This window comes from Branchiostoma lanceolatum, chromosome 8, assembly GCF_035083965.1.
Source record: "Branchiostoma lanceolatum isolate klBraLanc5 chromosome 8, klBraLanc5.hap2, whole genome shotgun sequence".
Classification (NCBI taxonomy): domain Eukaryota; kingdom Metazoa; phylum Chordata; class Leptocardii; order Amphioxiformes; family Branchiostomatidae; genus Branchiostoma; species Branchiostoma lanceolatum.
Window position 1 is genome coordinate 3210009 of NC_089729.1, and position 22516 is coordinate 3232524.

Consider the following 22516-nt stretch of genomic DNA (forward strand, 5'->3'; position numbering starts at 1 on the left):
GTCTTCTATTCTATACTCCAAATGGATAATGCAGCGTTAACTTCATGAATGACCCATCTAGACTAACTACTGTAAGGGAAACCTTCCTTCCGATCTTCTATCACATAAGTTAAAAGGAAAGGTCTGATGTCAGCATAGATCTTACCACAGATAGTTAAGCCTAGCAACATCATGACTTATCAAGATTCATGGTTACCTATCTACTCCAAACTTGCCTTAGGTCGAAAATTGAGTATTTCAAACATAATGTAGAAGGATCACCTGTGTGGTGTGTGCCTGGCAGTTCCACTGGAAGGTCAGGCCTGTACTGTCGGGCGTGTCGGGGTCAAAGGATGATGTTCCATCCAGCAGGAGCTCCTGGGTGGACGACTGGGTCCTCTCCGTGCCTCCCTTGATGAGAGGCGTGAGAGGCGACGCCTTCACACGGAGCGAGAACGTTACAACAGACAGCACCGGCGTGTCCTGGTAAACAATCCGATACTCGACGCAGTAGAGGTCATAGCCGAGGGTCTGTTCAGGCAGGACCAACCGTGTGGACGCACGGTCGACCGATGACGGTAGTGTGATGTTGTTGATGCCACACTGGCTACCCTGGTAAACCGTCCACAGATGGATCACTCTGTACTTGGTACAATCAAAGGTGTTTGTGTCCACCTCCAAGTATGCTTTACTGGACCTCAGAACTTCCTTAGTGAAGAGGCCGACTCTTTCCACAGTTGGCTCCAGGCACATCAGCTCCCGAATCGTGATGGTGATTTCTTTCACGACCAAACTTATGTTGTTAAAGGCTTTGACTCTCACAAGATAGTCTCCGGCAGTGGGAAAGGTGCGGTTTTGATCGGACACCGAAGTTTCGAAAATTGGAAATCCGTCATTGAAAGTCCACTCATAATAGACATCACTCCCAGAGGAGGTGTCCATGGTGAAGGACACGGTGGCATTCTCATACAGGTTTATGATGTTGCTTGTAATCAGTGTCGCACTTACAATCTCCTCCTGCACTGTGAAGGCTTCAGCCACGGACACACTGTTCAGCCAATTCTCAGCCCTGAGGGTCACTGACTGAGACCCCAGCTGTGTTGGTGCAAATCTCATCGTCTCGCCAGACGATGAAACAGTAGAGCCGTCTGCTTGTATGACATCCCACGTAAATGTGATGTTGTTCCCCTGCGTCCATTTTGCTGCATATTCTAATTCTTCCCCAAGGCTTAAGAAGCCATTGGTACAGTATGGCATGATGCAATTAGTGTTGATGGCTAGACCTTCGATGCACTGTAACACGGTGATAGAGACGATATACTCCTCCTGACCAACAAAGTTTTTCACCTTCAGGGACAGGGCATAGGTACCAGTTTTGGAGTAGGTGTGCAATATTGTTGAGGGCAAGGAATACCCAGTCATTGGCGGTTCCCCATCCCCAAAGTCCAACTCAAACTCCAAATCTGTACCTTCCACTTCTTGAGTTATACTGATAACTTCCAACGTTTCCACATATGATGCATTGACCCACAGTCGGTTGACAGCAGGCCTCTTCTGAACGACAATTATGCGCGTGATATTCTGATGGCTGACGTCATTGTCGGCACTCAGAGAGGCCGTTTGGTTACCGAGATTGTTGTACACCATTTTTGCTTCGTCCAAGTCCAAGCCACTGGAGGTTGTTACTCTGCCCCCATCGGTGAATCTCCAGCCGTAGGTGACATTGCTGCCACTGGTAAGTGTTGCCACAAAGTTTGTGAACTCGTTCTGGCCAGCATGGTAGAGAGTATCAGTTGTGGTGGTTTCCAGGTCAAGCCCAGAGATTCTGTCTTGGATTTCCACAGGCAAGGAAGTAGACTTCAATGAGCTCAGGTCGTTGCTGACATTCACTGAGACAAGGAAAGTACCAGCAAGGTTATACTGGTGCTGAACTTGAGGATCTGTTGTTTTAATGTTCGGACTGCCATCTCCCAGGTTCCAAACAAACGTCAGGTTGGTCCCGGTAGACACTGTGGTTGTGAATGTCACTTGTTCTTCGTTGCTCGCCATTGTTTTGGAGGCAGTTACGACCACGTCAGTCACCAACTCAATCACGTCCACTGTCACGCTGGCCTCGCTGTCACTGACACTGTTACTCACCACCACTGAAACGTCGTACTGTCCAGCGTCTGGAAACGTAACATGCACTTCAGACCCAGTGAGGGTGACTATGTGGGACCCGTACTTGCTGACCTCCCACTGGTAGGCATCAGCACTTCCCTCTGTGACATTGGCAGAAAACTTGTACGCCTGGTCTGCCGCATGCAGGGACCCTACTGCTAAGTCACCATAGATCTGTGCGCCTTTCACGGGGTAGATCACTGTGATACTGGTTGACACTTCCTCGCTGCTGACTTCATTTGCGACGGTCACAGAAACTTCAAAGGTACCTACAGCATCAAAGGATCTTGTGATGCTGTCACTTCCAACGAAGGGCGAGCATGTGCTGCACAGCTTCCATGTGTGTTGTGGATCAGTGCCAGCGGTGATGGCTGCATCAAAGGCGATGGAAGAACCAACTAAGATCTCTGTTGCATTGCTGCTCAGCTGTAGACCTTGTACGGTATCTTGTACGGTGATAATCTTACTGCTGGAGGAACTGCTTACATCATTTGAGGCATTGACTGTGACAATGTAGATCCCTGGTGCATCGTACTGGTAGGTTTGGAGATCCCCAGACACGATAGCTTGATCATAACCAAAGCTCCAGGAGTAGTCCACTTCCGTCCCTTGTGCAACATCAGCCTGATATGTGTAGAGACTTTGTGATCCAACAAAGTCTTGGTTTGTGCCGTTGTGTGTTATACTGATCCCTGAAATCTCTTCCACGACTCTTGCTGTGGTTGTTACAGATGTTGTTGTAACTTCATTATGTACAGTAACAGTCACGCCATAGCTCCCAGCTGACCCATAAACATGGGTGACTTCCGAGCCACCATCAAATGTCTCCTGTACACCATCTCCAAAGTCTATGCTGTACATGTAGTGAGAGCCAGTTCCTAGTACAACAGTAACTGTTGTCTCCTGACCCAATGCAGTGGGCCCGCTGTTGGTGACATGAACGCCACTGATTGGCTCCTGGACACAGGCATAGACAGTTTCCCACAACACCTTCTGTGTGTTTTCCACCTTCAGACTAACTGTAAAGTTGCCTGTTGTTCCATACCTGTGTGTGACGATGGGGGATCCAATGACTGTGGCGTCACTGCCATCTCCGAAATACCAGGTGAACTGCAGTATGCCTATATTGTCTGTTGTTATGGATGCCTCTAATGTTGTCATCTTCCCCAGTTCCGTACAACTCCCTGAGCTGACGTTGTTTATGGTGAAGGAGCTGATGACCATCACTACAATAGTTTCCGACTCAGAGCTGATGTCATTGAAGGCTGTCACATTTGCAGTGTAGTTGCCGGGATATGTGTAGGTGTGCACGAATGGGCTTGTTAGGTTGTAAAGCACAAATCCATCCCCCATATCAGAGTTGAACAAAAGGTCTGTCCCTGTTTGTACTCTTGCAGTTACTGTTGTGACCTCGTTCATCTCTGTCACTGCGGGATCTGTCGATAGTTCCAAACCAGCGACTTTAACTTGAGCTTTGACCAGTACAAAACCCACTGCTTTACTAACTCCGTTGTCCACCGTCACTGAAACATTATAAGTAGCAGCAACTGCGTAGGTGTGAATGCTGACATTTGAGCTGCCTTCTTCTGTTGAGGAATCATCAAAGTTCCACTTATATGCGACATCTTCCGTAGCACCGTGTGGGGTAGCAGTCAGAGTCACCGGCTCTCCTCGCTCAACTGCCGCTGTCTCGGCCGTAACACTGACTCCGGTTAGCTTTGGACGGATTTCAACTGTATGCTGGGCAGATGTGTTTCCATAAGCATTGAACACAAGCACGTTTACAGTGTAGATCCCAGGGTTGGCAAAGGTGTGATTAACGCTCTCCTCGTGCTGGACCAGGTATGTATTTGCGATGGGAGTTGCACCAGTGTAAGGGGCAGAGGAGGATATGGTGTCACTTTGGCCGTCGCCATAGTCCCACTCCCAGGTGTAGTCATAGTACGAGTCCACTGCTGCCGTCGCTGTGAAGGTGACAGCATCGCCAGCGGCCACTAAGGCAGGTGGGTTGGCAAACGTCAGGTCTTGCATGGCCTCCATTGGCTCGATGGTGATGCCCAGAGTTGCGTTGGCAGAACCGTGAGGATTTTCAATGACAGCATAGATAGTACGTGTTGTGGCTTCAGTGAATGTGTGGAAAAATGACGACGTTTCTGCATTGAGAACGATGGAGTCGTCGATGTACCACTCGTAGGAGTTGACTGATGTCCCAGTGGCGTAGGAAATTGTGAAGGTCTGTTCTATCCCTACAGCAGTACGAGGGCTGGACAGGCTGATGGTAACACCACTGATGACCTCATCGACCTGAACTGTACTCGTAACTGTTACTTGAGTCACAAGATTTGCCAATTGGACTGTCAGGAAGAATTGGTTAGTGTAACCGTCATACTGCTTGGAATAGAAAGCGTAGCTCGTAGTGTTTGATGCAGGAGTGCACTCCTGAGGGACGTCATCGATGTCATCTGGACAGGTGTCTTGGAAGGGAATCCCTGTATGCACTTCCGACCAAAAAATGAAGGTAGCAGAAACATCAGTTCCTTTGGTGATCATCACAACAAAGTTGTACTCCTTGCCTGTTTCCAGATGGATGATGCCGTCGGCACCTGGATTGGGATAGATCAACTCAGCACCCTCTACAGCATCCTCAAAGGTGATGGTACAGTTGCGAGAAGTCCTTTGTGTAACTGGGTTTTCCACAACGGCTGCAAAGATAACAGCACCAACAGGCCTTGCTTTGATAATGTCAGCACTGCTGGGACTATAGGAAAATTTTTCACTGACTGTGTACATGGCTCGGATTTCGAAAAGTGCATTGTCAAACCAGATGTCTGAGTATTCGTCTGGTTGAGTCCACATTTGGACCCAATCATCTTGTTCCATGTACAGACCGCTCTGCACCCATTCAGATGTTGAGGAGTTGTAATACTGTAGAGCATCCTCGTTGTCAAACTGAACACCGATGATGTCGTCTTGATACACTGTGATTGGCTGCTGAGAGATGTCGACTCGGACGAGGGTGCGCTCTGTCACACTGATATGCAAATTGGTTTCCCCAGCGAGGGTGTAGTTGGGCTGGGTGTTGATGTATCGCGGTGGCAGGGCTTGGTTCATCGTGACGTACTCACTGCAAGGCTCGGTAATGGCCTGACAGGACGAGCTGAGGTAGCAATACTGCTGGCCCGCAGGACAGCTGTCTGTGGCGTTGCATAACTGACCTGACACGCAAGTGGCATAGGGGGAGGGCAGGGAGGGGCATCCTAGAGGGGCCAGAGAGAGATCATCAGGTATAACAGGTCTCAGCACAATTGAATGTTTCAGCAGAAGAATTGGGGGGGGGGCTGCTTTAAGAAAAGCAGCAAAGATTTACATGCAAGGAAACATTGTGGTAGAATTTGATATGTTCAAGAACATGCAATTATCAGAATTTAGAGATACAAATAATGGGGGTCAGAATGAATGCTTTACAAAGTATCATGCATATATTGAATGGATATCTCCAGGTTTTCATGAGTGTTCAGATATGTGAGTATGAAACACAGAGAAAGGATTTGATGTATTGGATAAGGAAGGCTATTTCACTGCACTTCAGTTCAGTTAAACAACACCACAGGCAGTTATCCTTCAGATCAAGTCAGGGTTATGTACATCACAAGACTAAGACTGTTTCACTATTTGTCACTTCTAGGTCATATGCAGCCAGGCATTTGGGGGAATGGTTGAGGAAAGGTCAAAAGATTTGTTTCTTGCTTCATGCATTAAAGTATACAAAATAGTTGTGAGAAACTTTATCAAAGTGTAAACATGCACAAGTCAACATGAGCTCATCATGTAGGAAAGCATTGTCTGGAATTTGACAAGGATAGGATTCTGGTATCCAGTTCAGCTTAAAGGAGAGACTGCAAGAATATGGATGATCTGAGGGGATCTGAGTTCACTGATTCAGAAATAATCAGCCTAGTATGGGGATATAGGGGAAACTATATGCCTTGGCTTCAGTAATGACAAACTGTGAAACAGTCTTGCAAACAAAATAAAAACAAAATGTCACACCAACACAACGTTTGTTATCACCCTGCAAACCAGCATATCAACAAACACGAAACACCTCCATTGTTACAACAGATACTCTCCAAGCAGAGGAGGGGTTTCGGCTGGTTTTTGACGTGTTTTTAGGCGTTTTTGTCAGGCTTTCTACTTCGTCATCTTTTTTTTGTATAGCCAAAATACAAATATATGCAAAAATATTTTTCTAAAGATGACAAAGTAGAAAGCCAGACAAAAACGCCTAAAAACAAGTCAAAAACCAGCCGAAACCCCTCCTCTTGTGCTTCGGGAGAGTACCACAACAACAGACACAATCACATATACACACACAATGGCAACACATTTTAGTCATGTTAAAGCCGTGAGCCCCACTGCAGCTGACATACCAGGTGGCAGAAGGTATGAGCCAAACCCGGGACAGGTGGGTCTGTACACCTGCAGGTGGATGTTGGAGGCACCAGGTGCAGCCACAAACTCCCAAGTGCTCAGCAGCCCTGCATGGGGGCAGAAATCAGAATTGAGTTGAACAGAAGTCTCTTGACTGAAAACATCAGTTAAGTTAAAATCCACCATAAGGTGTATAGGGCGGTACCCATCCCCGTTTCATAGCCCTGGGCCACACTGTGGTGCAATCACTGCGGCAGGGGGCTAGTCCACTGGCAGTGGAGTGTGTTTAACTTCCATACTGTTTCATAAGTATGTACCATTTTTATAAAGTCTTTGGTATGACTCAATGCGCCTCTTGTCTAGAGGTGTCCTACCCGGGAGTTGAACTCGGGCCTTCTGGTTCCAAGTAATCAGAACCAGATGTGGTAAGTAACAGAAGCACAGACAACTACACCACAGGGACACCCCCCTCTGAAAACATCAGACTAATTATCAAAGTCAAATACAAAGAGAAGAACTTGTCCTTCCCACACCTGTGTGCTGGAACCACATCCCAGGGAACAGCAGCAATCTCTTCGTGTCTGCGGAGGATGCACCAGGCTGTGCTGTCATGTTTACTGCGGGAATGTCCACGGAATCGAAGACAACAGTTCCGGCCATGAAGTACTGCCTGTAGTCTTCAGCTGGCTCTGCAAAAATACAGACCAGAACCACACACAGGTAAGGAAAGTTGACTCTCTGTATAAGGCCACACCAATTTAATTTCTTGGTTAACAGATTTTTATTTTTAATCTTAGCAACAACAAAATCATGAAAACAGAAGGCTGGGGTGAAAACTTGCACCTAACCTTGTTCACTCCCTGATACTGTGTGCAAGCAAAAACATTCCTCTGACATTCTGTTTTCATGTTGTTTTTCCAATCTAGCATTTTTTTTTAATTTTCTTTTTATTCCGTTAACTAAGAAAATAAATTGGTGTGGCCTAATCTGGGAGTTTTTTTTACACACCTGTCATCAGTGCATGTGAAGGAAGACGACCATGAGTGTTATATGACAAATTTTGAGTTTACTACTAAAGTTACTAAGTATCGTACTGTCAATAAGTGTCATGCAGTATTATCAAATTTAAATACACAGTTTATCTTTATGTTTGACAAAAGGTACGGAGTAACTGAGCATTTCAACATTCCTACCGTATGACTCAATATTTTTCAATGATGAATGGAAAGCCTTGGTTTACACAATTCTACAGAGTTTGTGTGCCCTCCATTATATATTTTCTAGTTTTCTTCCAGTGAATTGCCTCTTGCTCTAAAGCTTATGAAGATAGGATTGTAACTTCTAAAGATTTCAGCTGGGGAAGTTGAGGGTCTGTGCTGCAAGATCTTGATTCCAATTATCCCTGAACTTGAGTTTGAGACAACCCCTTATCCTCCTCCTTCAGCCCTTTCAGAATATCCTGTCTTAAGCGTTCTTTCACAAGTTTGCCCAGTCTTGGTAAGACCCTCTGTTGATTTTTAACTATCATGTGTGCTGGATCAGTCAGATATTTGCACAGATATTCCAGAACAAACACTTGATGCCAGCACCTACAGTTGGAAAATGATACTTGTGACTTTGTCACTCGCACAGGGCTTGTCAGGGATAAGAAGAGGCTGTGCAAGGTTCTAAGGGCCTGTGAGTCACAAGGACTCTTAAAAACACACTTGACTCTGCAGAAAACGTTGGGTCCTTTAAGTCAGACAAATACAGCTGTCTTGCTCCGCCAGAAAAGAAACATGAAACTGCGACTAATCACCCCCTTTAGCAGTGGTGAAAAGCAGGAGAGCCTGTAGGAACTTAGTCCTATTACACCAAATCAATACCGACTGCTACTGGCAGTGTCTAATAGCATGTGCAAATCCTCTCTTGATACAGCATAATGTACCGTATCAAGCACAGTCATACTGAGCTAAGACCTGCATGTAGGTAGGTCATGAGTACCATGTCATCAAATCAATGTAAATGTTGACAATGTCAAAACTTAGCCAGCAAACAGATTGGCTTGCCGAAGGTGAAGAAAAAAAAGTCCTGTTTTCACAGTATGTGGTTTCCTTACAAAGCAATTCTGTGCCAAATGTCAAACTCCAAATATTTGCATCGCTGCCTGGCAACTGTTGTTGAAAGGGACCAATTAATTACATGTCTTGGCCAATGTCGTGCCTTGGCATGTTACAGGTGGTAATGTTGCAGATAATGCACAGCCTATCATAGTAATCCTGGCTTGAAAGCAAGAACCACCCCCTGGAGTTTCCTTTCACAAGTCAAACAAGTTTGTCTGATGTCTACAAGATCCAATCAGGGCTGAGGTGACTGACAATAGGGGAGCAGACATGATCCCACAAACTATGAGTCCCAATCAAGTCAAGTCAAGTCAAAGCCTTTATTTCTCTTCGAAATACTTGTTCGGCCACATGGTCGCTTTTCAACAAGGTCGAAGTGAAGTGGAGGGGCAGTAGTCATGGATAAAGAGTACAAAATAAACTTAACGTAAACTTTGTTATCACAACAACTGCTTCCCTAAGAATTGCTTTGAATGGCCCATGTTGCATACTAGTGTTTGTCATATGACAGAAATTTGCCAAAAATGTGTGTTCTCTATTAAGACTGAATTGAATATATGAAATGTTAGTTACCATTGGTGATGAATCCTGTATAGTCAGACACTAGCCACTGGACACTGATGTTATATCCCGTCTGCGCTTCCAAGGTCACAGAGAAGGCGTCGCTTCCCGTATAGTGAGACGGTGGACATGTCAGTGTCACGTCTGTGATGGGCGTCACTATAACTACCGACTTCGTCGCGGCGACAGTTGTGCCATTGTAGTGTCCTTCCACAACGAGACTGTATGTTCCATCAACGCTGTACTTGTGTTTGACCGACAATCCTGTCTTGTTGACTAGCGGCGATCCGTCCCCCAAATCCCAGATGTAAGATTCCGTGGAGTCGGTGAGTATTCCAGCCAGAGTAAAGTCAATATGTTCATTGATGGAGTAATAAGTTCTGGTGTTCGCAATTTGAAAAGTTGGGAATGTTCTGAAAGATGATGGAATTCTCACGCGGCCCTCACATACACTTTGTGATATTGATATTGAGATGTGGTTCCAATCAGTACACCACAGAAGTTTGCATCCTGCATCGGTAAAGAAGGGTTCAGGCTCTTCTCCACAGTAACAAGTGTCTTGTGCATCTGGTAAGCCGCCATAGCTGTAGCCTTGTGCATAGCAGATAGCATTGCAAGAAGCAGTGTCATGTGATCCACTTTGCTCGTACTGAAAGAACACCAGACTTTCCTCCCCAGTGTCCGTGTCAGTATAGCAAGCTCCGTAGGATTGAGCTGAGGAGAGAGCAGAAGAAGAAATCAGTGAACAAATCACAAGATATAAGAAAGATTCATTGATTTTACAGACTTCATGATTTTGAACAGATGATGGAAGCAAAGCTTAGACTATTCCATATAACGTTAATTGTGAATTAGAATATTCTAATGCAATAGCGATGTATATACCTCCAATGTAGATGTACTGTCACAATGATTTTCAGTTTCATTCCATTCAAAACTACTGTTACATTGATGGCCATTACCTACAGAATTATAAATCCTCTCTACAGCATTAACGTATATCCGACTGATGAATAAATGTGACATCAAACTCTTGTGAAGACTGCCTAAAATTGCTTCATTGCAGAACATAAGCTTTGACCATGCAGGTGATTTTCTAGCAACATTCCTGAAAGCAAGCGAAGCATTGTGCAAGGTGGTCATGTGTACAGAACAATGCCTGAATCACGCAACCAAGTGCTTTATGGAGCTTTATGAGGAAGATTAACAGGTAGCCTGGATGCCATCTAGATCAGTTTTAACCAAGTGCCCCGAGAGCTACCTGTAACTTGTGGAGCAAAGCTGAGAAAGATGGCATCCTGGCCAAATATCAGGGTACGTGCATCTACAATCAGTGCGGTCATTTAATCAGATTGTGATTACAAGAGGAGTCTGCATCTGTGATGACCAACTGAACATGAGTTCTCACCATTTCTTCTCCCTCTACTACTCCGGTGTCTACTCAGACTATGTTTCTCATGCCAATGGACTTTGCTGTGTCTATGCTTCCTCAGGATTGCTAATAGCCCTGCTGAGAGTTTGCAAGGCTCTGCAAACAGGGGGAAGGGGTTAGCATGTTAGCATTAATGCACACAGATTAAATGTGAGTGACATACAAGTTACTCCATAGCAAAAAAAACTGTTAATCAAGTAGTTACATTCCACATGTTTAATATATGCTTGTACGGCAAAGTAAAACAACAGAAGGCGTTAAAAAAACGACATGCATTGACATACATATTACAAGAGCGAACTGAAAAACAAAAGAAAAAAGTGTGGTATGTCCTCCCTCAACCCAATGACTTTTAGCCTTTAGAAGAAATGTCTTGAAGTTGTCCTTGGAATGTGATATTGATTGAGGGAGGTATACAAAACTTGGCCCCATGCCACGCAAATAAGGAAAGATAACAAAAACACTTAACATGATCTATAGCAAACAAAAAAGAGCCGTAACGAAAACAAATTAAGCTGATGAGTTGACATATGATGCAGCAACGAGGTCAAAGGAGCAGCACATTCCCACCATCAGACTAAATGTTAACATTACAGTTTAGTTGTTACAGGTTATAACACTTCTAATAGAGTTCAACAGAAGCCCTAAATAAGATTTGAAAAGCTGAAGGAAAATCATAACTTGTGATTGATCATCCGTTAGAGTCAGAAAACATTAGAGACTGATAAGAAGTCTTACTGCAGTTGAGAGGGCTAAAGTCAACGTCAGCCACATGTTTGACTACGTTGGTTTCTTGGTCCACACAGGTGATGTTGGTCTGGTCAGGTAGGGTGATGTTGGCCGCTGTGGCCGCTGTAAGCCACAGGGGCAGCCAGAACAGGTCACAGTTACACCGGTATGGGTTCGAGCCAAGGGACCTGTGGGCACAGGGCATACATCATCATACATGTTATCTGGTTCTGCGTGTGATGGGTAAAGTCTATGGCATTGACTTAGAACAATGAGGCACTGCATACAAAGGGCCAAAGCATGAGCACAGAAAAGGACATACATTCATACAACATACATCTAGACATACTTTGTGTCAGTGGACATGCCACTTCTAACTTATGATGCTGTGTGGTCTTTTCTTTTGTGCACATTTTTGTACAATTCGTGGGGTCGTGTGGCCCAACGGCAGAGCGTTCGGCTCAGAACCAAGAGGTCCCGAGTTCGAATTCTGTCATGTCACCGACCTTGTGCCCTTGGGAAAGGCACTTTACATGACTTTCTTCACTCCACCCAGGTGTGAATGGGTACCTAACTTCGGTTAGGGAAGGTCGGTTTGAGGTCGCCTGGTGGCGAATGGCAGCCGCCCAGACCCTTGCGACAGTTCCACAATATGCAAGTGTGGATAAGATATGTATATGTTGTGTATAATGTGAAACCTGTAAACCCTGCATCAATTCAGCGCTAGAAAGGCTGCCATTGCGGGTAATTTCTGACCAATAAAAACCTTTTTTTTGTGTATATATTGTATGTCAATTTTGACCCGGCCTCACATGCTAGACAGGAAATTAGTGTAAAACAAAGCAACCTTCATCAAAACGAGGGGTTTAGTACCTGTCATTATATCATGATCCACACTGGTTTGCGTCTTTCTACACATGGAACCTCCATATTGTATTGTCTACAATTGCCTTTAAGAGACTCAGTATAAAACACCTCTCAGAGCACCCACTGCACTGCACCCTTTATCATGGAGTGGAAGTACAGGTTTGACTGCACAGATCACAGCCTTTGTTAACAGCGGTAGTTTTTATGTTTGTAAGTCCTCTGATCCCTTCTGATAACAATGGTGGCTCCCTGGGATAGAGAGGCTACTGTCAGTCCTTATTTGGAACTGATAGGTATGTTTGATTAACAGTCCAAAAGGAAGTAATTAATGATTAAACAGTTAAGCCTATGGGGCTAGACTACTTAGCACAAGGCAACATCAGGATCTATGATGCAATACATCAACTCATTATTGTTCAAAGTTAATCCTGTACTATAACAAAGGCCAACACGTTCCTCCCTATAGGCAAACCAACCTATCAGCATCAAAGACCAGCCGCTGGCAGAAACGTGCTTCCCCTTGTTTGCTCCAATGGAAGCTTTTGACCTTTGGAATACAGAGGTCTTAATGATATACCTGTATGCCAGCTAATGGTGATTGTATTGCCAACAAAATGCCTGAATGTCACCATTACTTCCAAAGAAATCGTTTTTACTCTTTTCTTCACAAAGTATCTGATTTTACACTGTATGTGGGTCGGCACAACTTCTCTCGGGACATCAAATACATTTGTACAGGATTTTCCACCTTCAACTGAGAGGCGTAACTGTGACGTGAATCAAACAAGACCCAACAAATTATCCCAGCTGTTTATGGCACAATTTTCTACCTTCCCATGAATGACGTAAGTGGGACACAGATCAAATAAGTCTTCTGACATCAATGGCTTTTTGAAATATAATGTCAAGGCCCCTGCAAAGGTCCCAGTAAACATCAGGTTTGGGCTTTGAGGTTTTAGTTGCTGCGAACATTGTGCGACCCTTGATCCTATGGCACAAAAGTGAACTTTTGAGCTTTGCTTTTGAGCAAAATTCTCTGTCAGTTGATCATACTTCTAAAGAACAGTTACTGGTAACCTTTTAGGACAGTATGTAACTTTGACTTTGTTTTCACAAAAAGCGTCAAAATACAGGACATACACTCCTTCTGCCCAAAACAAACTCTACACAATCAAACATTCCAATCTCCCACACAGACTCTATCAGGATCCTGACACGTCAATCAGCAGGAAAAAACAGGAGCACATCAATTGCACAGGTGACCTTGTGAATTTGCAGAGTTGGCTTATAACTGCAACAAACATGTCCCTTTAATCTGTCAATCATCATTATTTTGCTGTCATGAACAAACAACTTTCACTAATCAGTTTGGAAGCTAATACCCCTGTGTCATGGAAACCGGGATGCTTGGTCTTGACTTGCAATAGCATGGTGGGATTAGTTTTGGAGCACATAAGAGGATGATCCTGTCATGGGGTGTGTGTGTCACTGGTGCTGACGTGACAGGTTTGCAACTGACTCCACAAGCAGACGTCACAGACCGGGTCAGAATTTATGAGAAATGGGCCATGTCCCAGATTCCTCATGGCCACCTGTACCTTCACCTGCCAAACTTTTAAGTGACAACAGACCCACCTGAACGCTTCACCGTTTGTCCTGCCATGAAAATATGTCCTTCAAGTAATAAATACATCAACCTACCCACCGAAAACTACTTAAAAATTGCACTTGCTGTTTGTTACTGGTTGGTGTCTCTGTGTGTATTCCTAGCCACTGTAATGGAACCAAGACTTTGTGCCTACAGGGCACAGAGTCTCAGAATCGCACGCTTGACAGTAGAGGACTTACATACCAGCCCCCTGGTGAGATACTTAATGGACCAAAACATCCTCAAACTTGCCTCCCAAAACTCCTCTGCAGGATCTGAAGTTGCTGTGCAGTTAATCCACACACTGGAGGAGTCAATTAGGGCAGTATTATCAGCTGATCTACAGGCATTAACAGCAGAAGATGTCCCCAGGGGTGGATGTTTTCCTAACTTCATTAAGATACATTAGGTCTACTTACAGGCTGGTCAAGCTTGAGGTGCTGGCAACAAGGTCATCAAACACTCCATAGGTTATGTTGTGCAGCTCATTGGAAGACAGGTCCCTGCAAAGTGAACACATAAATTTCTCTTAACCAACTGGACCAAAAACATTTAGTACTTTTTGGTATGCAAACATCTGATGATGAAAGGGAAAGCTAAAAACTTCAGACTTCAAGTATGATGATATACTTACAGAGTATGCAACATGTGAAGGCCCGTGAACAGTTGCCTTGACATGGAAGTCAGGCGGTTCTTGGACAAGTCACTGTGAAAGAACAGAAAGATTAAATTAAACCTAATTTGCTTTCTATCAAGTCCAAATGTTCAAGTTAAAAATCAATAGTGAAAGTATTTAAAAAAACCAAACATGTATAAAAAATGTTGCAACAAAAGAAAAGCAAAAGACACAAGAGGTACTTCAAAATTAATTGACACTTACAGCTTTTGTAATGAAGTAAGGTTTTGAAACACATTTTCAGGAAGTGTAGTTAGAAGGTTTTCACTAAATGACCTGTAGAAAAAGGAACAAGTACCATTAAGACTTCCGTACAAACTCACTTCTACAGAAATACCAGTGATGTAATTAGATAAAACTTACAGACAGAATGTTCAACAAACTTAATGCAAGGAAAATTGCAAATAGATTACTTAAGCTACATATCAAATAGTTTCACTTCTTTGTGGTGTGGTTTTGTTACATTTGGGCTACAAATTGTTGTATTCTTTTAATCTATGGCTACCACAAAGAATAAAGGACTGTAAAGAAACACTTTCTCTTTGTTCAGAAAGATACAAATACTTTGATGCATATGAATCAACAAGAGAGTCTATTTTTGGACTTACAACACAGCGATGGCACTTGAATCAGCAAACAAGTCATCAGGCACACTATTCAACTTATTACCCTGAAGCAGCCTGATAAGGGGAGAGAAAAGGGTAGCTTGTCAGATATGAAGTCAAACACTCCAGAAAACAAACTCAAGCAAACCAGTTTGTTGTAGACAGGACATCTTTTCATGTAACAGGTGATTAAACAAGTCCACATGTCAGGACAATTTGTGCAGTAGTAGCCAGGTACGGATAGAATAACCAGATGTCTGATTCTGGATAAAGAATTGTTGGTGTAAGACAACATCACAGTCTGCCCTTATGCCAATTAGCAAAGATAAAATGCAACTTGAAAATTTGGCGGAGCCAGGCGTAAGTGGTGCTTGAGGAGATTTGGTCCTGTCCTTGGGAGTAGATGATTAACAGCCTGACAAAGCTTGATGTTGCAGTGCAAATACTGCAAGAGGCGCAGAAAACCTCCAGCAGCCACATTTAATTAACTCTGTTAACAGCACAGCACACATGCAAATGCTTACAAAAACAGTTTGGAATACTTTCATTTCTTTCACACAATAGAGTCTGTCTCTCAAATGTGCAACAGCTAGTCAACCACCTTAAATACTATCAGATCAATACATGGCTGATAGGCAGGACATGAATATGTTTAAAGTCCATGTACATTCTAACGATACCCTTGGTCATCTTATCCTTGATTTTGGATGTATCTTTCATACCTACTTCAAACTGTTATGTGCCCTTTCCTTGACCTACTAAGTGTAATAACAACTGGCTTCCTCCTGATTCAATGTTTGAAATTAGGTGGAACAGGTAAATACTGCTAAGTGCACGAGCCTCCACCCAGTTTTGTTTTGTACTGGTCCAACATGCAGAACAAATGCCCCCTACCAGGGCCCCCATTGTTGGAGGAGAAACTGTTAGCAAGGCGGGCACAAAAGGCAGGTACTTACAATTCTTCTAGGGACGTCAATCCTTCAAAACTATTTACTTCTAATGACTCTAGGCAATTGTACGTCAAATTCCTGAAAAAGGACAAAATCAGTTAGCGTCACTCTGTATATGGCATTGTCATTTATGTCGAGGTTTCTGGGGAGGAAAAACTTGAACATGTTCTTTAAGATTCTTGAGGTACCAAGTAAAAACCTAGAGATCTCTGACCCCCGTATTATTTCTTATTGACCTGAGCAAACAATTCGTCATGTTGTGTGGGTGCTGTGTGACAAAAGTTTCCAAAACACGCACCTCCAGATTACAAACTTTGAAGAACAAGCATCTCACACACACACACACACACACACACAGACACACACACACACACACACACACACACACACACACACACACACACACAGATAAACAAATTTGGGCAACGTATAAACTAAACAACCACATTGTCACCAACATTGAAACTTTTTCATGTAACGTGACGTTGTGATCTTTACAATGAAACTCCTGACTCATTATATTCCCATTTCAAATAAGGTCCTCTTCAGATGGACCTCTGCCAAACATTCTTTCTGTCTTTCAACCCAGCCTACAAGTGACAGGATCTCCGCAGTTCTGCCCCCCTCCAAGCCTTTGACTTTATCAACCGGATACCAGGTGGACACGAACAAAGGTTGCTTGCCTGACTGAACCAACCCCAGAAATTCTCTCACATGCCGTTTCATCCCTCCACAATCAGTTTGTAGATTTGTTTTCTGCAAACATAAAGCCTTTCCCAGTATATTGACTAGGGCCCGACACAGGTGTAAATCAGGGGGACAATAGCCAGGTTTTGTGTTGGAAACAAAGCCTTTGGGGACAGTTCCCAGAGAACAAGGCGTGAGATGGAATGTATTGATTGTACCCACAACCCAGAACCGATCTCCCTGCCTCAGTATTGACGTTTACCAGCCAAACAGCACAACGTTCCCACATGAGAACTAATGTCCCCACCAAAGAAATAACTATCGGTTTTGAGATACATGCCCTATAGTTCGAAGTGTACTGTTCAAAGTGCCCAGTGACTGTTATCTTTCCATCTAATTTTTCTCCCTCTGTGAACATTAGGAAAAGTACTCTATGACACACAAAGTCCCTTGAATTAATTCTATGAAAGATATTTAAACCCCCTCGTGCTACAAGACGAATGTTGAAGGTTGCTAAATGATCAGTAGCCACCTAATGCTATGCACAGGGTTGGCATACCAGACCAGTCACCCAGAAGTCATGCAAATTGAGAATCGGGAGTGTGCCCAGGCAACATTAACCTTGTATCCAGTCAGCCATGCGAAAGAAAACCTCCCTGTTTCCTGGAGGCAAAATGTCACTCTTGCTCCTAGTGACCTGTTTGGTCTCCTATCAGATAAATGCCATTCTGCACTCCTGTCACAACTTTTAGTGCCTAGGAAAATGCTAATTTATAACTTTCCCTATATGCCTAGCCCCTTACTGAGCAAGTCCACGACTTTGCTGTAGCCAACTTCACCTGGGTCAAGGACCGATATCCAAGTAATTGCTCCCCATTCCTCGACATAAATCAACATCAGCTAATTGCCTGTAGGCTGAATACATGTAATAAATAGTCTACTAAAACTGGCATTTCACATATCTAATTATACACGTTTGCAGCTATATTAGTAGTGCTAGGCATTTGGGGAGGTCACCGAAAGTGCATGAAACATGTAAAACGGAGTTAATCTACTGTAAGATAATTGCATTTTTGCCCTGTGATTAGTTAATTTACTGTAAATGCATATCAAAGTTGTCAAGATTTACTACCACGAGCGACAGGCGTGCAGTTCACACTCATCAAGTTTCTTGGCTCTTTCCGATAAATGTTAGACCAATAAAAAAAAACATGGAAAATTATTTGAACAATGCTGACCTTGAAACAATTTGTCTTTTTCAGTAAATCAAAATTAGAACATAGGACAAGCAATTGCCATGGAATGATGCTTTATAAATGCATTGCTGAAGTGTATGAGGAAAATAAAAGTACTACAAGAAAAGAATGGTACTCACAAAATCTTCAAACTTGATAAATTATTAAATACTCTGTTGGGAAGACTGCTTATATTATTCCTATCCATAATTCTGTAAAGAAAGAAAAATCGTGAGTCAGCTGAATATAACACACAAAGTAAGAATGAGCTACCATGCATCACTATGTCACCAGATCTTTAAGCAGAAACAACAATCTGAGCAATCATTCCACACAAGCAAATATTATTCTAGCCTCCCAGTGCTACCTTCTAGGCAAACAACACTACTTTTTGCTCTTCAACGTCATCAAATCTAATGTCAATGTGCTTGTGTCAACAAATTAAACTAGCAATTGTTTAAGAAGGCAAAGGTGGTGGGAAAATGCCAATTCTAAAAGGAAACCCCTGCCCAGCCCAAAATGAAACCCTTTCCTGAATTCTACCTTGTCCATACAAATAGTTTTAATAACATGTAATCCATGTCTACCTTAATCAACACTCAAACATTCCATAAAGATTCCCAAGATATTCCACCAGTGTGCTATGGCTATGTTGTTGACAGTCCCTGTCGGGGTAGATACAACAGTGGACAGCCAACCAGTTGGTCTAGTCATGATAATACTGATAACCTTATTATCCTAACAAGATCAAGATAATTATACAACACACAGTAGGCCTGAAAGTTCGCACAAGGACACGTGGTACTTACAATTCTTCTAAATTTTGTAGACTCTTGAAGTCATCTGCTGCTATAGTGGACACATTGTTCTCCGACAAGATGCTGTAAGGAAGGAAAAAATGGGTCAGCTAGATGCAACAAACGGGGTCATGGGGATTTGAGGCTTGGACAAAAGGATTCCATACGAAACCACCTGTTTCCTACAGCGTCCTGTACACTACCATGGGTTAGGCTCTAACAGCCTTTGCGAGTCACTTTCAAAATAGTAGAAATTGGCCAAATAGAGTCAATTGTATGAAGGGAGTCGGTTACGGAGAGAGGGTCAAATATGCTAACTGCGTCTGCGAATGAAACCCTCCATGGCCAAATCCCCCGGCAAATGTTCTCCCTATAGCCAGCGCGGTTAGTCTGGTAGAGACTAAGCATGGGTAACAGACATAGTTGTATGTATAGGAATTTGCTGAATAGCATATAACACATTAACATGATAAACACTGTTAGGATCATACTTCTGAAGTAAAAGATAGGAGGCTCGGAACTGCATGGTGCATCATAGGTTAAAATATCTGACAGCTGGTTTCACTGGGGTCGTTGCATATGGAACTTAATTTTCATTCCCCTTAATGCAGTCTCTGTACACACAGAAATACATCAAGAAAGCTACTTATGTTGCTATTTGTGACCTAGAATGAAATGAGTAATAGAGTACAGAAGATTGTGGATATGTGACTTTGAAAGATGTGATGATGAAGGCTTTAGGAAAGAGGGGACAGTACCAAGATAGATTTAAGAAACCTACAGGAGCTAAGGAAGCTCGCCGAATTGGACTAAGTGGAAAAGATTGAAGAAGACTGATTGCGGCTACAGGATGTTTCTACTACTGCAGCAGCAGAAAACAGTGGACTACTACTACTACTACTAACATGATTTGCATACTTTTATTTTGAAGAAGTAAATCATCATCTATGAAATATATTTCTTAATGCGCTTGTTCTCTTTTTCCTTGGCAGCATACGTGATGAAGGACAGCCCAAGCCAGCAACCCTGACTGATATGCCTGCCCACAGTAGGGACAATGGCAGGTCTTACAGACTCCCTTTCTTCATGCAGGCTAGCAGCACAAAGTCAGCCTTAATGGCTCCTTCCTTACAGGGGCACAACCATGAATAGTGAGTCAACTTCCTTTGCCATAAGTCTTTTCTCAGCCGGACATCTTTGCTGCAGTTTCCCATGTAGCTAAGAATACAGTTGTCTGCTCTAATCACTGCCCACTCCCTCTGATGTAGGGCCAGCAGATTGTCTGTAGCCTGAGTGCCAGCCTTTTTAGCTTCCGTCCGCTACCCTAGCTCCGCTGCGCTACCCAAGCTTGGGTAGCGTACGGAAGCTAAAAAGGCTGGTACTCAGGCTATATTGTTTGCTGCAGTTTCCCATGTAGCTAAGAATACAGTTGTCCGCTCTAATCACTGCCCACTCCCTCTGATGTAGGGCCAGCAGATTGTCTGTAGCCTGAGTGCCAGCCTTTTTAGCTTCCGTCCGCTACCCTAGCTCCGCTGCGCTACCCAAGCTTGGGTAGCGTACGAAAGCTAAAAAGGCTGGTACTCAGGCTAGATTGTTTGCTGCAGTTTCCCATGTAGCTAATTATAAGAATACAGTTGTCCGCTCTGATCACTGCCCACTCTCTCTGATGTAGGGCCAGCAGATTGTTTGTAGCCTGAGTGCCAGCCTTTTTAGCTTCCGTCCGCTACCCTAGCTCCGCTGCGCTACCCAAGCTTGGGTAGCGTACGGAAGCTAAAAAGGCTGGTACTCAGGCTAGATTGTTTGCTGCAGTTTATCATGTAGCTAAGAATACAGTTGTCCGCTCTGATCACTGCCCACTCCCTCTGATGTAGGGCCGGCAGATTGTTTGTGCTTGACGTGACAGGTCAGTGTAAGGCAACCAGAAAAAACGAATTTGGCACGACACCGAGGGGGGTTATATAATGCAAACTGTTCCAACCTGGAGTAATCCTCCACTTTCAAAACAGACCTGTTACTTTTCCACAACCTGTCCTACAGCACGGGACTATGAGGGTGATGCTTTGTGAAGTGCATTCTTTTGTACGTGGAGGTTTATCGACAACTACGTTCCCACACCTATGGACAATGCCACACCATTGGCCGAGATGCACAATTAACAGTCTTCCAGGTTTGGTGTTTCACTGCCGCCACAATGGACTACATCTGGAGTTTCCATCTGAGGGCAAAAACCCACCTTGCCAATTCTACACAATTGTAAGCATACCTGGCAATGCTTTTTTAACCACCAGTGAATAGAACAATGGTCCTGAAAAGCATCCACCAGGCAGAGGTTGCCGCTGGACTTGAGAACTTTGTTTCCCTCAAAGCACTGCGGAAATTTGGACCTCAAGCAAGTTGTTTAAGGAAGTGAAATGTCATGTTTGACTACTAGTACTTGTGCGGCAATCAATGGAGGGGTACGCCCTAGACAAACTAAGCTTTTCATGCAAAATTTCTTGTCTTTCAGCAGGGCCAGCGTTGTGAACAACACGGCTGTTTTTCAGCCTTGAGGGTGATGGCCCTTCTTATCTGTGGCCTTGCCAGGGTCTGCACCACTAGTCTTCAGGAACCCCTGTGATACAGTATCAGCCAGGGAAGTCACATTCACATTCCCACCCAACCATTCAAAAGTACAGTGTATCAGAAGAGGTATAAAGTTTGTCCTGTTTGTTCAAACATGCCAGACATGGCAATAGACTGCTTCCCTGTCTTTCAAGTACCCAAATCAAAGATGGGGGCAGGGCAAAGTTCCACACACCAGTTAGCCCAAATTAAGTTACATGCTAATTATGTTAACGATACCAGGAGGTTATTAAGCCATCATCAAGGGTCAAAACAATCCTGCCTTAGGCCACACCAATTTAATTTCTTGGTTAACAGATTTTTTGAAAAAATGCTAAATTCCAAAATCAACATGAAAACAGAATCTCAGAGGAAAGTTTGTACTTTGATGCACACAGTTTCAGGGAGTGAACAGGGTCATGTGTAAGTTTTCACCCCAGCCTTCTGTTTTCATGATTTTTTTTTTTTTAATTAGAAATAAAAATCCAAGAAATTAAATTGGTGTGGCCTTATCATTCAAATTTTCTTTACCCCACAGATGTTCATTACTTAGAGAATGGTAGAAGGTAGCAGACAGTTTCATTTCATTTCATTTTATTTTTTAGTTGTCTGTTCTGTTACAAATGACCCCGCTTCATTTTCGGGGCGGTTTACTCCAGAAAAGCCAGAAGTAGCCAGAGTTGATCACACTTAATCAAGGGATGATGTACGACATACAAACACGCCTATCATCCCAGTCCAACAACCACTCCAGCTCCATGGTTCAGCCACAACCAGGTCTCGAAATACTGGGTGCATGTGCACCTGTGTGCATCCAAAATTAAAGCTGTGCACCTAATTTTTGACTGCACCTAGATATTTTTGTAGGCAATAAGGTAAAGGTACCATTGTACACTAGTAAACAGTATCAGAAAAAGCAATAGAACCCTTTATTGAACTTAATTTGATGTATTACTTGTTTGAAATTTGATTACAGATTGTGAAGTTCTTGAGTGCAATCTCATTAAACTGTAAGCATGTTTTGCTGACATTCAACTTTATTTTATGTGGTGCACC

General features: G+C 43.5%; 1 protein-coding gene across 3 annotated transcripts in view; it reads right to left on the minus strand.

The window, feature by feature from the left end:
• Positions 1 to 22516, minus strand: part of LOC136440369 (polycystin-1-like) — a 55420-nt gene that overhangs the window by 28657 nt on the left and 4247 nt on the right. Inside the window, exons 3-15 of one of the 3 annotated variants that reach the window (XM_066436380.1) lie at positions 18872 to 18943; positions 18203 to 18274; positions 16147 to 16218; positions 15194 to 15265; positions 14790 to 14861; positions 14544 to 14615; positions 14329 to 14412; positions 11404 to 11582; positions 10642 to 10761; positions 9246 to 9743; positions 7104 to 7259; positions 6570 to 6677; positions 262 to 5396 (exon numbers count right to left, since the gene is read on the minus strand). In XM_066436380.1, coding sequence (XP_066292477.1) covers positions 262 to 5396; positions 6570 to 6677; positions 7104 to 7259; positions 9246 to 9743; positions 10642 to 10761; positions 11404 to 11582; positions 14329 to 14412; positions 14544 to 14615; positions 14790 to 14861; positions 15194 to 15265; positions 16147 to 16218; positions 18203 to 18274; positions 18872 to 18943 — 6712 coding nt within the window. Of the gene's footprint in view, positions 1 to 261; positions 5397 to 6569; positions 6678 to 7103; positions 7260 to 9245; positions 9948 to 10641; positions 10762 to 11403; positions 11583 to 14328; positions 14413 to 14543; positions 14616 to 14789; positions 14862 to 15193; positions 15266 to 16146; positions 16219 to 18202; positions 18275 to 18871; positions 18944 to 22516 lie in introns of all 3 variants that reach the window. The other 2 variants (XM_066436378.1, XM_066436379.1) reach the window with 2 other exon arrangements.